This window comes from Halichoerus grypus, chromosome 11 (genome assembly GCF_964656455.1).
Source record: "Halichoerus grypus chromosome 11, mHalGry1.hap1.1, whole genome shotgun sequence".
Taxonomy (NCBI): Eukaryota; Metazoa; Chordata; class Mammalia; order Carnivora; family Phocidae; genus Halichoerus; species Halichoerus grypus.
The window spans coordinates 15,024,931-15,038,680 of record NC_135722.1 but is presented as its reverse complement, the minus strand read 5'-3'; the positions used below and the strand labels follow the sequence as shown (position 1 = coordinate 15,038,680).

At 39.3% G+C, this 13,750-nt stretch overlaps 1 protein-coding gene across 4 annotated transcripts in view; it reads right to left on the bottom strand.

Annotated features, from left to right (window-relative positions):
* The window catches only part of CKAP5 (cytoskeleton associated protein 5), a 102,855-nt gene that overhangs the window by 31,631 nt on the left and 57,474 nt on the right, over positions 1-13,750 (bottom strand). For all 4 annotated transcript variants that reach the window (XM_078058076.1, XM_036104948.2, XM_078058077.1 and 1 more), the window contains 11 exons: positions 13,510-13,692; positions 10,399-10,512; positions 9,763-9,873; positions 8,722-8,814; positions 6,017-6,202; positions 5,044-5,138; positions 2,396-2,453; positions 2,182-2,307; positions 1,222-1,361; positions 883-1,057; positions 178-291 (listed from right to left, as the gene is read on the bottom strand). In XM_078058076.1, the coding sequence (XP_077914202.1) occupies positions 178-291; positions 883-1,057; positions 1,222-1,361; positions 2,182-2,307; positions 2,396-2,453; positions 5,044-5,138; positions 6,017-6,202; positions 8,722-8,814; positions 9,763-9,873; positions 10,399-10,512; positions 13,510-13,692 (1,395 nt within the window). The remainder of the gene's footprint in view (positions 1-177; positions 292-882; positions 1,058-1,221; positions 1,362-2,181; positions 2,308-2,395; positions 2,454-5,043; positions 5,139-6,016; positions 6,203-8,721; positions 8,815-9,762; positions 9,874-10,398; positions 10,513-13,509; positions 13,693-13,750) is intronic.

Sequence of the window (13,750 nt, the reverse complement as noted above, 5' to 3'; positions counted from 1 at the left end):
CTGCTTGGGAGGTAAAGATGTTTACTATTTTCCTCCTAATGTTTATAGGAGGAAAATTGTATATAGACTGTTTATAGACTGTTTATGTGTACTCTTACACACACTGAGAATTGGTCTTAGCCCAAGAATGTGGCTGGCCTATTCCAGAAGGGAGTTGTGGTCAGGAGTCAGGTTTACCTTGCTGTCTCCAAGGACTGTGATGATAGGGATGCCTAAGTTCTTCACATGTTGCTTGATATTTGGGCCCATGGCTACTGCCAGTTGCTGGAGGATATTCAACGTCTGCTGCACCTGAGTGGGAAAGAGCCAACACTTGATGATGAAACCAGGAGCAACAGTGTTCCAAGTTTTCCAAGTTTGCTGCTAAGTAGTCAGTGCACTAGAAGTTTTGGGCCTACTTGAAAGACAGGGTAGTCAGTTTGTTATGATGCTATTCTAATTAGCTTATGAATAATTTATAGGCAGTGGCCTGTCCTTTTATCATTAGTTCATAACACTGGAGTATTAGCATTTTAGACCAGAGTGGATAGTGCTTTATTGTTTTAAAGTAAGGTAAAGCCTAGTTTAAGAAAATCCTGACATAAAAACCCAAATTTAAAAATTAGAAATTAAACGTGTTTATGCATATAACAAACAGTTTTATATAAGGATATTTAATATTAGAGTTCTATAAAAAGCAAATCTGACATCCATGAAAATTTGATAAATAAACCTGCCACCTACCAACCTATCTTGAGGCACACTTAAGAAATTAAAGGAATTCTAGTTCAAAGCAAATGAAGTGGCCACTCATTTTTTTTTGCAGGTGAAGATTACTAAAAAGGAACTTCCTGCAGGGAAGAGGGGAGGGAGAGAAAAAGAACAGGCACATGTTCTACGTACCAAGATTTTATTTGAATCATTGAGTCGGCCTTTCAAAGCAGTTGGCAGTTCACCTATATTCGGCTGGATAAATTTTGCTTCATTGATAATAGCTGCCACTTCATCCAGGCCTTCTTTCCTGATCTTCCAGTTCTTGTCACCAATCTTAGACACCAACTCTGAAGTGATTTTATCACTGAAAAAGCAGAAGACAGAATCCTTAATTCCAGACTCCTAAAGAAATAATGTCACAGAAGTACTCTTGACCAGGAAGAGAAGGTGCCATTAAGAATTCGCTACCAAAAAAAAAATTTTTTTTTTCACTACATAAATCCAATAAACCATTTGCAATAAACCTACCTGATTTCTGTCCTCGGCAAAAGATCCACAACATCAGTGCCCACCTCATCTGGTTCATCTCCATCTTCTCCTTCATCTGTACCACTTATGCTGTGTTTAGAAATCCCTCTGGTTGGAGCAGGTGGGTTCTGTCCCTGCATCTACACACAAACAAATCAGTGAGGCTAATGAACTTGATGAATGGTACGAGAGCAAACAAGTTAGAGAATGCGCCTATGTCAAACTTTCCTATTCCTTCATACTACTTAATATTTACAAACTACACTGTATGTATGTATGTATGTATTTATTTTTAGAAAGGGGGGAAGGGGCAGAGGGAGAGAGAGAATCTTAAGCAGGCCCCACACCCAGCACAGAACCTGACACAACCCTGAGCTTGATCTCACAACCCTGAGATCATGAGCTGAGCCGAAATCAAAAGTCAGACGCTTAACTGACTGAGCCACCCAAGGACCCCTACACAGTACATATTTTAATTCCTACTTAGATCCCAAATTTGAGACTATATGGCAAAAGGTATTTTTATACAAGCCTACTAGAATCTGACTTTTCAATCATGAAGTTGTCTTTTGACTTAGATGCCCAATAAATATAGAGCAAGTCTGCCCAAACCCAGCAATTTTGATTAGAAAGTTTATTCAAGGAAGGCCAAGTTTTTTTTATTTAAAACAATTTTAAATGTTGATATACTTTCTGAATAGGCAATACAATAAAAATGTTTGATATTCCAAAGGTACAAGAGACAAAAGAGGAAAATCTCCCCTCCCATGCCACAGCTATCTAGTCGCCCTCCTCATAGACAAAGCCATCAATTTCTTATGAATTCTTCCTAGGGATACTTTATGCATATAAAAGCAAATACATATATATTCCTCATTCTAAAGGGTTAAAAGCTTAAACTTAACTATTATGAGCATTCTCAAGTCTACCAATGGACTGTATCATTTTTGGAATCTTTACCTTCTCAAATTCTGCATCTATCTGGGATAGAAGGGCAGGCTTCTCATCCTCAAAGAACATTCGCAAAGAGGGACCAACATACAGGTACATCACACCAAGCAGGGTGATGGCCGAAGTCCTCACAGCCTGGCAGACAGAACAAAAAGAACTTTGCAAATGAGAACTGAACCACAAAGATGGCTGCAATGTTCCTACATATGTGGTATGTACTCACTGGGTTTGTTGCAGCAAGAGCTGTCTTCACATTGCTAATAAAAGCTTTCACATTCAACCTGAAAGAAGTAACATTTAGAATTAAAAACAAATAAATGAAACTCTCAAAATACTCGAGTTTTATAAAGCCAGACTCCAGGACTGGCTCCCTTTGGCTACGTCCCCAAGTCTCACCTATTCTCTCTCTCCAGTCACTGACAGGGAACATTAAATATTGTCTACAAGCTCATTACTCCTAAACCCCAGTGTTGACCCCTCTTCTGAATTCTAGATTTGTATATCCATACAGCCTTTGTAACACTTCCATTTGAATGTATAGTAGATGTCCCACATCTGTCAAGACCAAAACTCCTGACTGTCCACACCCCAAACCCAAATGCTGTGTTTCCAGTCTTTCCTACCTCAGTAAAGAGCCACATTATTCTTCCATTCGCTCAGGCCATCCTTGACTCCTCTCTTTCCTATACTCAGTAACCTGTTCCGATTTCTTTTTTTTTTTAAGATTTTATTTATTTATTTGACAGAGAGAGACACAGCGAGAGAGGGAACACAAGCAGGGAGAGTGGGAGAGGGAGAAGCAGGCTTCCCGCGGAGCAGGGAGCCCAATGTGGGGCTCGATCCCAGGACCTGGGATCATGACCTGAGCTGAAGGCAGATGCTTAACGACTGAGCCACCCAGGTGCCACTCCTGTTCCGATATTCCAAATACATTCTGCGTCCTAATACTTCCGTTTCTACAAACTATGTCCAAGCCAGTATATTTTCTTGATAGGACTAATTAGTCTTTTCGATCCTCACTATTTATTCTGACTACAGTCCAAATGATCCTATTACTCTTCTGCTTAAAACCATCTAATAGTTTCCAACTAACTCAAAACTCTGAGGCCCAATGTGACCTGGCTCAGTTCTTTCTCCCATCTTTTCTGCTCCCACTGACCCCCCACAACTCATTCCCCTCTACTACCTACTGAAGAACAATCACTCCTTGCTATTTTTATTTTATTTCTTTTTAAGATTTTATTTTATTTCAGAGAGAGAGAGCGAGCGTATGCGGGAGTGCGAGAGGGGCAGAGGGAGAGGGTGAGATAAAAATCTCAAGCAGACTTCCCACTGAGCATGAAGTCCAACACAGGGCTTGATCTCACAACCCTGAGATCTATGACCTGAGACCAAGAGTTGGACGCTTAACTGACTGAGCCACCCAGGTGCTCCCAAACAATTGTGTCTTTGCTTGAATGTCACTTGAATAACTTCTAGAGAAGTATTTCTTTATTTGGTAGAATGTAGAAAACTATTTTGGGTTTTTTAGGTGTTTTTTTTTTTTTTTTTTTAAACATTTTATCTATTTGAGAGAGAAAGAGGGAGAGTACAAGCAGGGTGAGGGGCAGAGGGACAAGTATACTCTCTGATGGGTGAGGAGCCTGATGTGGGGGCTCGACTCCAGGACCCTAAGATCATGACCTGAGCCTAAATCAGACATTTAACTGACTGAGCCACCCAGGCGTCCCTAGAAAACTATTTTGTAACACATTAAGAAGTATATTGTAAAAAACAGCATGGCACAGAGAAAGGCAACATAGTATAGCAGTTATAGTACTTTCTCTTGGAACCAGAATGCCTGGATTCAAATCTTGGCTTTGCCACGTGGGAACTGTGACTTGGACAGATTACTCAAGCTTTGTGTGCCCAGTTTCCACACGTATAAAATGAGAATAACAATGCCTCACGTGGTTTTTATGAGAATTAAATCAAATGAATTATTATTTAGAAAGTGGCTGGCATAGGGGAGCCTGGGTGGCTCAGTCAGTTAAGCGTCTGCCTTCAGCTCAGGTCATGACCAGGGTCCTGGGATCAAGCCCTTCTTCTCCCTCTCCTCCATGCTCCTACTCTCTCTATCTCTGTTGCTATCTCTTCTCTCTCTCTCTCAAATAAATAAATAAAATCTTAAAAAAAAAAGTGCCTGGTATAAAGTAAGCTCTATAAAATTTTGTTAAATAAACAAATGTGTTCAATATGCAAACAAGTTTGGGAAACAGTGGGTTAATAAACAAAGTTAGGCTGGGGCGCCTGGGTGGCTCAGTTGTTAAGCATCTACCTTTGGCTCAGGTCATGATCCCAGGGTCCTGGGATAGAGCCCCGCGTTGGGCTCCCTGCTCAGTGGGGAGCCTGCTTCTCCCCCTCCCTCTGCTTCTCCCCCTGCTCGTGTTCTCTCTCTCTCTGTATCTCTGTGTCTCGAATGAATAAAAATAATAATAATAATAAAAAATAAAGTTAGGCAAGCTTCTCTGTTGCATGACCTTGAGAGACTTTAATTCACCAACATGCATGATAGGTCTCTAAACAAACGTGATTATATGTAGTAATTTCGAAATATATTTGACTAGAAATCCTTGGAAGTGGCTTTTCTGAGGGATTGTTATTAATACTTAAGGAGAAATAACAGAGAGCTCTAATGTTAGTGGACATGAAAATGCAGGACCATGAGCCAATACAGACTTTTGAGGAACAAAGGTAGTTTTGTTTTATATAAATTAGCCGACCCAGCTCTGGTGTCTCAGAAATAGCAGAGACAGCTACAGCAAAAAGAATCACTAGTTAGAGATAGACACAATGTTTAATTATTTTGTACCTGATTTGTTTCTGACTTACCCAGAAAAACCAAATTCTTTGATTGCATTTGATAGCCAATTCAGAGTTTCTGATTGATTCTTGGGATTCTTCTGTGAGAAAGCCATTGACATAACCTAAAGTGAAAAAGAGGGAAAAAACAAAAATAAGCATGTGTTTTTTCTCATATTTCTCACAGAAATATAGTATGCCATAAAGGTAGAAGTGGATTAAGCATGGTTTTTCCAACCCTGATAGAACTGCAAGAATGCCTTAGGAATGAAAGGGCCGCCTGGGTGGCTCAGTCGTTAAGCGTCTGCCTTCGGCTCAGGTCATGATCCCAGGGTCCTGGGATCAAGCCCCGCATCGGGCACCCTGCTCAGCGGGAAGCCTGCTTCTCCTCTCCCACTCCCCCTGCTTGTGCTCCCTCTCTTGCTGTCTCTGTCAAATAAATAAATAAAATCTTAAGAAAAAAAAATGCCTTAGGAATGAAATATTTAACTTACACAAGAAAATGAGGTAAGTGACAGTAGTATTAAAAGCATTCTGGGGCACCTGGGTGGCTGAGTCGTTATGCATCTGCCTTCAGCTCAGGTCATGGTCCCAGGGTCCTGGGATCGAGTCCCGCATCAGGCTCCCTGCTCCGCGGGAGGCCTGCTTCTCCCTCTCCCACTCCCCCTGCTTGTGTTCCTGCTCTATCTCTCTGTCAAATAAATAAATAAAATCTTCAAAAAAAAAAAAAAAAAGCATTCTGGACTTTACAACTTTTCATTAGTGATCACTCTGAATTATAATGTCTTAAGAGAAAATCACTCTCATCTTTTAATAGATTATTCTTGGCCAAGATAAATTCTAATTATCAGGCAACAGTATATTATTAGAGGTAAGGATAAAAATGCAGAATATAAAAAATGGTTTGACTTAGGAAGAAAAGGACTACAGTTTAATTAGTAACCTTAAATTAAAATTTGGGAAAAGCTGGGAAAAGTTGGGGAGAGAGAGCTCTATCACTAACCTGTTCAGCTGTCCACGGCAACATGCAAGCTTCGGCTATTGCTGTCATAGCTTCTTTTGCATTGTTCCCACATTTCACATCTCCAATCTTGTCCACAAGGCCATCCAAGACAATCTGAGCTGAAGTTTTGGAAAAATTCCCCTTCTGGGCAATCAAAGCAACTATGTGAAGCTTCATCTGCATCACCTGAACAAGGATAAGTATCATAAAGTTATGAGTAAGCCAAAAACATTAATTTACTTATTTTTATAGTAAAGATGTAACACAGGGACAACTGAGAACATGACCAAACTAAAAAAATGACTATTTTATTTATTTATTAAAGATTTTATTTATTTATTTGACAGAGAGATAGAGAGCACAAGTAGGCAGAGTGGCAGGCAGAGGGAGAGGGAGAGGCAGGCTCCCCGCTGAGCAGGGAGCCAACATGGCGCTCGATCCCAGGACCCTGGGATCATGACCTGAGCCGAAGGCAGCCGCTCAACCAACTGAGCCACCCAGGCACCCCTAAAAATGACGATTTTATTCATTCATTCATTCATTCATTTATTTATTTATTTACTTTTTAAGTAATCTCTACATCCAACATGGGGCTCAAACTCACCACCCCAAGATCAAGAGCCTCATGCTCTACCGACTGAGCCAGCCAGATGCCCTTAAAAATGACAATTTTAAACAAAGAAGCAAAATAATTTTTATCCTTGTTATCATATAGTACTGAATACACAACCTGAAATACATAATAAATGACCAAACTAACTGCATCACTCAGAGTTCCCACTAGTGTTGCCCACAAAAAACTATAACCCTCATGGACATACATACAACAGAACTTGAGAGATTTAAAGAACTTGTAGATTTTTAAGTGGAAGAATGAAGAAGATTTGAAAACAATTTAAAGATGTTAATGTGATGGCGGCAGATGTATGGCTCTTGGGACCCCTTTGCCCTTCAATATTTCTCTCTGTCCTATTTGAATATTTAAATAACAGGAGTTGGTGAGGATGTACAGAAATTAGAATTCTCTTGTACTACTGGTACGAATATAAAATGGTGAAGCCACACTGGGAAACAGTTTGGCAGTTCTTCAAAAAGTTAAACATAGTTACCATATGACCCAGCAAATTTCCTTCTAGGTATATATCCAAGAGAATTAAAAATGTGCTCACACAGGGATACCTGGTTGGCTCAGCCAGTTGAGCATCTCATTCTTAATTTCTGCTCAGGTAATGATCTCAGGGTCATGAGATCGAGCCCTGTGTTGGGCTCCATGCTCAGTCGGGTGTCTGCTTGGGATTCTCTCTCTCCCTCTCCCCCTGCCCCCACTCGCACATGCTCTCCCCCTAAGTAAATCAATCTTTAAAGAAAAAAATGTGCTCACACAAAAACTTGTACATGAATGTTCACAGAGATAGCCACAAAGTGGAAAGAATACCAATTCTCTTCAACCTATAAACGGGTAAATAAAATGTTCTATATCCACACAATGGAATATTACTTAGCGATAAAAATACATGCTACCATATAGGTGAACAGTGAAAATATTATTCTAAGTAAAAGACACTTCATTATATGAAATGTCCAGGAGAAGTAATCCATAGAGACAGCAAGCAGAGTAACAGTTGCCCAGGGACCGGGGGGTAGGGGGAGAAATCTGGGGAGAAAGAGGGTGACTGCTTATGGGTATGGGGTTTCTTTCTGGAGTGACGATAATATTCTAAAATTATAGAGTGGGAGGAGTTGCAGAACTCTGTGAATACACTAAGAACTGCTGCATTGTACACTTCAAAATGGTGAGTTTTATACTCTCAATGAAGTTGTTATAAAGAAAAATACATATATAAAATTATCCTTTGTTATGGATCTAACACATAGGCGGGTATCAGCTCAAATCAGGTATGCTTTTTCGCCTAAGAAACTGCACAAAGAGGGGTTTTGAAAGTGGCGTGTAGGGGAGGAGGGCAGCACAAGAACCTCTTGGCAGAGGAAGGCTTTGTAGAGCTGGATGGTATGGCTGAGGTGCTGGAACAGTGCTAAGGGAACACAGTGTGCGAGGAAGCCACGGATCCTAAAGAGAGAACAAGAGGTGGCAGAAGAGAAGCAAAAGAGAGTAGCAGGATGCCAAAAATAAACCTGACATATTTCAAACTTTTGTTTCCACAAGGTCTATGAATATCTAGAGGAGAAGGCAACTTTTCTCCTTTTCCTTTCTGTATCACTTTCTTGTATCTCCCTTTACACCTACTTTTTAGACTAATAACAGCACTGTTAAATTTCATCTCTAGGATCAGTTAATACATTAAACTATGTGGTGATTTTTCATTGGCAATTTAAAGATCATCTATCTTTTATCCAGACAAATAAGAAACTTGTCTCCCTGTCTATCCCCCTCTTGCATATGTGAAGATTAGGGGGCTTCTAGGCCTAACTTACGAGGAGAAAAATGCATATATGTGAATTACACAAACAATATAGAGATAATACTTTCATATATATAAACTCCTAATTACACAAAGATATAGTTATGTGTTTAATAAAAATGCACACACTCCATTGTTTACATTTAAAGTTAGAAGACACATTGGTTAAGCGTTTTAAAAAAAGGCTAAAAGTCATTACCACATACTATACCTCTTTCACTCTACAGGATGATATGATGGAAATTATTTCAATGAAAGATAGTAAAATCCCCAATTAAAAATTACCTGAAAATTGGTTTCTTTCCATCCAGGTTTCTTGGCCAGCATCCTTACTAATGCCTGGCATGGCATTTCAGTTCGATCCATTAGTTCAACAGCCTTAAAGTAAAACAATAGACTGAGAGTTAAGTGGTTAATGATTAGCCAGGGAAACGGTACATAAAAAAGCCAAGCAGGTGACTTGAAAGAGAGGAATGGATACAAAGAAGGTTATAGAGGGAGCTTAGATAGCTCTGTTTCTTAAGTTGGATATTTGATGTACAGTTGTTTTATATTAATACCACTGAAACTCTTCCACCCACCCACCCCACATTTCAGAATTTCACAAAGAATTTGGTCCATGGAATGTAACCGTAACAGTTTTCATTTGCCTAGTGTGTGGCAGAAACTGCTTATACATATTTTGAGTTACCTGATTTTCCTAAAAACATATACCAAAGTAGGATAGGTTAGAAGTGGTTAAGTATTAAATTTCAAAGATAAATAAACTAGGGTCTAAACCTGATGCATGGCACATGCAGAACTGAAAGCCAGGTCTCCTGCCTCAAGTCCCAGTGCTCTTGTGGTTTCTACACACCCTCCTCATTAGAATCAGAGTAAAGGTAAAAAGGAACTACCATGCTCCTTTCCAACACAGACTTCTGAAAGGAGCTTCTCATACCAAGTAATAATGTCTGTTCTTCTAAGAATCATGACAACAAAGAGGGAAACAGAAATGGATGAGGGGTGGTTTAAGTGGAGTGATCTGTTTGCCTAGTAAGTTTAATGAACAAATACTGTGATATTAAAGTTCATCTAAATCTTGTAATTCAGAATAAACTTACTTAAGTATTAAGTTACGAGGTTTCAGAAACCATAGAAAGCAGATATTGAAAGATAAACACTACAGAGCTAAAAAACCAAAACCCCCCCCACTCAGCTTTAGTTAACACCCTGAAACGTGTTTATTGGATATAAGACACCGCAAGTAGGACAAGCACTTTGTCAATTTCATCACTTCTATATGAGTAATGTTCTTTCACATTCAACTCATCCCCATGCATCTACCTTTTGGAACTCTTCCATACAGGCCAGCCTTTCCTTCCAGTTACTGCTGTCTAGCAGCTGTATACAGGTAGCAGGAAGGACAGCTGAAGCTTTTTCTTCACATACTTCTATCTGTAAGATACAAAAACATTAAAATTAAGAACTGCTTAAGGGGGAGCGCCTGGGTAGCGCAGTCAGTTAAAGTGTCCAACTCTTAGTTTCATCAGCTCAGGCTGATGAATCTCAGGGTCATGAGACTGAGTCTTGTGTCGGGCTCACACTCAGCACAGAGTCTCTCTCCCTCTGCCCCTCCCCCCACTCCTGGTAACATGCTCACTCTTGCGCTCTCTCTTTCTAATCAATCAATCAATCAATCAATCTTAAAAAAATAAAAAAAGAATTGCTTAAGGAAAGAGATGACAAGAATGTAAAAATACCCCAGGCCAACCTACATGAACACTCCACAGGTATGCTATAGTATCTGAGGCTTCTATTCTACTACTATAAAGGGGAAGTTCATCCAAGGCACAGTTCCAATAAGCTAAAAAAATATCAATTAACTATATGTTGTAGAACTCAGCAAACAAAGAACTCAAATGTTCCAGGAATTGACCTTCCATGCTTTTATGAGTTTGAGGCACCTTGCAGAATACTGACCGAGAGCTCAGGCTCCACTATTTCTTTGGTCTCCAATCCTTTCCTGTTCTTGGTTCCAGTGCTCCCTGCACCTCCTGGTGCAGCTGGTTTCCCCTTCTTAGGTGGCCCACCAGCCTAAAAGCAATTAAAACAAACAAACAAACTAAACCACTTAGAATTTACAACAGTAGTTTTTCAACTTTTTTGGGCCAGAGACTCCCTGAAAATTTGATTAAAAATGAGAGACCACACAACCAACCAAATACAGGGTATTTTTGGTACCCACAGAACTTAGCACTTTCAAGGGCAGACAGACCTCCTGAAGACCATTCATGGGGAAATCTGCAGACCCCATTATTAAGAACCTTTAATTCAGAATGAGCTAAAGAGATAAATGAAATGAAAATGGACTGGAATTATATTACATTTACAGATTAATTTGAGAATTAACATTTGATGCCTTTAAATACCTCTAAATCCTTCCTACACTAGTTAGGGACAATTTCTAACTTCTAGCAGCTACCCAATACTTCACTACAAGATACCCCAATAATGAGAAAATATATTATTAATTCAATGTAGAACCACTTAATTTTGAAGGAAGAGAGCGGTTGTTATGGCAATGGCAGCAAGTAGTCTAGCTATGTTGAAGATGGCCGCAGAAAAGAATCTTTTTATTGTTGTAAAAGTCCTTTAGCTGGCCTACTTTGATTTTCCAAGTATATCACCATATGATCTACAAAAGTGGTAACTCTGCCTTATCCTTCCTCGTATTAACACAGGTTTTACTTTATTCTTTTTTCTAATTGTAGAACGTTATTAAACAATAATGGTACTGGCAGGCATTTTTTTGTTTTACTCCTCACTTTAATAGGAGTCCTCCTAGTATTTCATCACTATGAAGCATGATGCTGACTTGTGGTTTGCCAGGTCTACTGCTGTCTATAAATCTATCTCTATATATTTAGTCAAGTCAAAGTATCCACCCATTTCTATGTGGTTAAGAATTTTTACCATGAAGGTATGCTGAAATCTATTATATTCCCTTTCAGTGTCTGAAGTTAGATTTCTTTTCATCTTTAAATTTAGTTAAGTTTTCAAATATTAATATTGAACCATCCTTGCAATCCTGGAATAAACTTTAGTTGGTCATACTTTTTATTATACCCACTGGCTTCTATCTGCTAAGACTCTATTTAAATATCTTGATTTAAATGTATTTCACTCCAGTTTTGAAAGGTCACAAGAAAATCAGTTTATCCCAAGGCACACAGCCAATGGCAGTAACGTTAATGCAGTAACACACATCACTGTTCACATCATTCCTCCTATCTATTTTGGAAATTTGTTAAACTATGCCCCAAACCTAAAAAGAAAAGATATAATGACAGAGGGCCAAATTACTCTTCAACATCCAGACCTCCTCTGAAACCAATGTTATCGTGAACATAATCTAAGCATTTAAGGTGTAGTTAGCCAAAACGAAAATGCTGGTTTTTTTAATCAAATGAAAACCTCCAATACTTGCCAGTTCATATCAGCAGTATGATTTTGGTGGTTTGTAATAACAACCTGATAGAGATTTCATTGTTTTCTGGCCCTAAAAATAGAAAATTCTATACTCTTTGATTAACCAGAACACCTCTTCTGGATCCTTTCCTATAATAAATAGCACTCTCTGTATAGAGAGGTACTTCAATTAACAAATCTCCTACTTTTCTTTTTTTTTTTTTTTTAACAGACATGTACGTTTATTGGCTTAATAGGGCATACTGGTAGTAAGTCTTTTCAAAAGAAGAATGAAGCAGGTTGCTCCCCCACTTTTTTTTTTTTTTTAAAGGATTCTTTCTAAGAGGGGCGCCTGGGTGGCTCAGTCGTTAAGCCTCTGCCTTCGGCTCAGGTCATGATCCCAGGGTCCTGGGATCGAGCCCCACATCGGGCTCCCTGCTTAGCGGGAAGCCTGTTTCTCCCTCTCCCACTCCCCCTGCTTGTGTTCTCTCTCTCGCTGTGTCTCTCTCTGTCAAACAAATAAATAAAATCTTAAAAAAAAAAAAAAAAAAAGGATTTTTTTTAAGAGAGAGCTGTCCAGCATGGCAGGGTTCAGCAAGATAAGAAAAGGCCTTAAGGTACTGTGCCCAGGTCACTGTCCAGACAGGCAACAGCTGGTGAGACAGAAGGGAACGGCTGCCAACCCTGCGTGAGAATGCTGAAGAAATGGCATAATATGAATATGAAAGTACATAGACTATAGTTCGAGACACCTGGGTCCAAATCCCAGTTCTGCAAAGCTAGCCATTCGCCAAATGTATGCCCAGTTCCTGCTGTCTGCCAGAATCTTGTCTGTGCATACGGGACTGAGCAGTGACAAGATCTTTATCCTTTAAAGTTTACGATATGGTGTGTGGTGACAGAGTAAATAAACAAGTGAACAATAAAAATACCAGAGTGAGTTGTAAGAGCATGTGCAGAATATTTAACCTTGCTGAGCCTCACTTTCCCTTTCCGGAAAAATGGGAATCACAAAACACTTATTTCAAGAGTTGTTTGATGATTAAATGAGATTATTTAGGTAAAACACTTCCCAAAGTGATGCTTTATTAAATACCAGTTCTCTCCCCTAACTTCATACTGGGGTTCAGGATGGGGAAAGGAATAAACTTTCTGCATCTATAGTAGATAACTTCATGCTTCAGAGAGTCCACAGGATAAGTGTTCTCTAAAAGAATGCCATATTCACCTTTAGGCATTTCCCTCTTCTACGCTTGTACAAAGGTACAAGACCTTGACTGGTAAGTAGACTTGGTGACGTGATTTAGCAGCATTATCAGCAAAATGACCAAGGTGGTATTATTGTTAAGTGCCCTGCCACATTTTTTACTTAATGATACTTTAAGATCCCTCAAAATGTGCTCCTGTACATTCATTACCATTTTTAGCTCTATTAAAGTTTACTTAACCAAATGTATTATTGGAATACTCTTTGTTGATGGATGTTCTGCTATATTTTCAATGTGGTAATGAGTTCATTTCTCAAATGAAATCATATTGGAAGGACAACCACGAACCTGAGATTCAGATCCTGCCTTACTAAATTCTAACTTTTAAACCATATTTTCCAACTCATCTATTAACCTTAGTAGCAGGTGCTTTTTTTAAGGGTCCTGGTTTGGGTGCTGAAATGTCCTTTGTGTCCTTATCTCCTGCAGCCCCTGAAGTGGCAGTCCTTCCGGGAACAGGCTTGGATTCCTTCTTATCAGCGGCTAGTCCAGCTTTCTTACCATGTACCAGCTCTACTTTTTCTGAACATTCTTTGATCTAGAGAATGAAATTGAGATGAACATCAATTAAGCCCAGCTCTGAAATATAATCACTA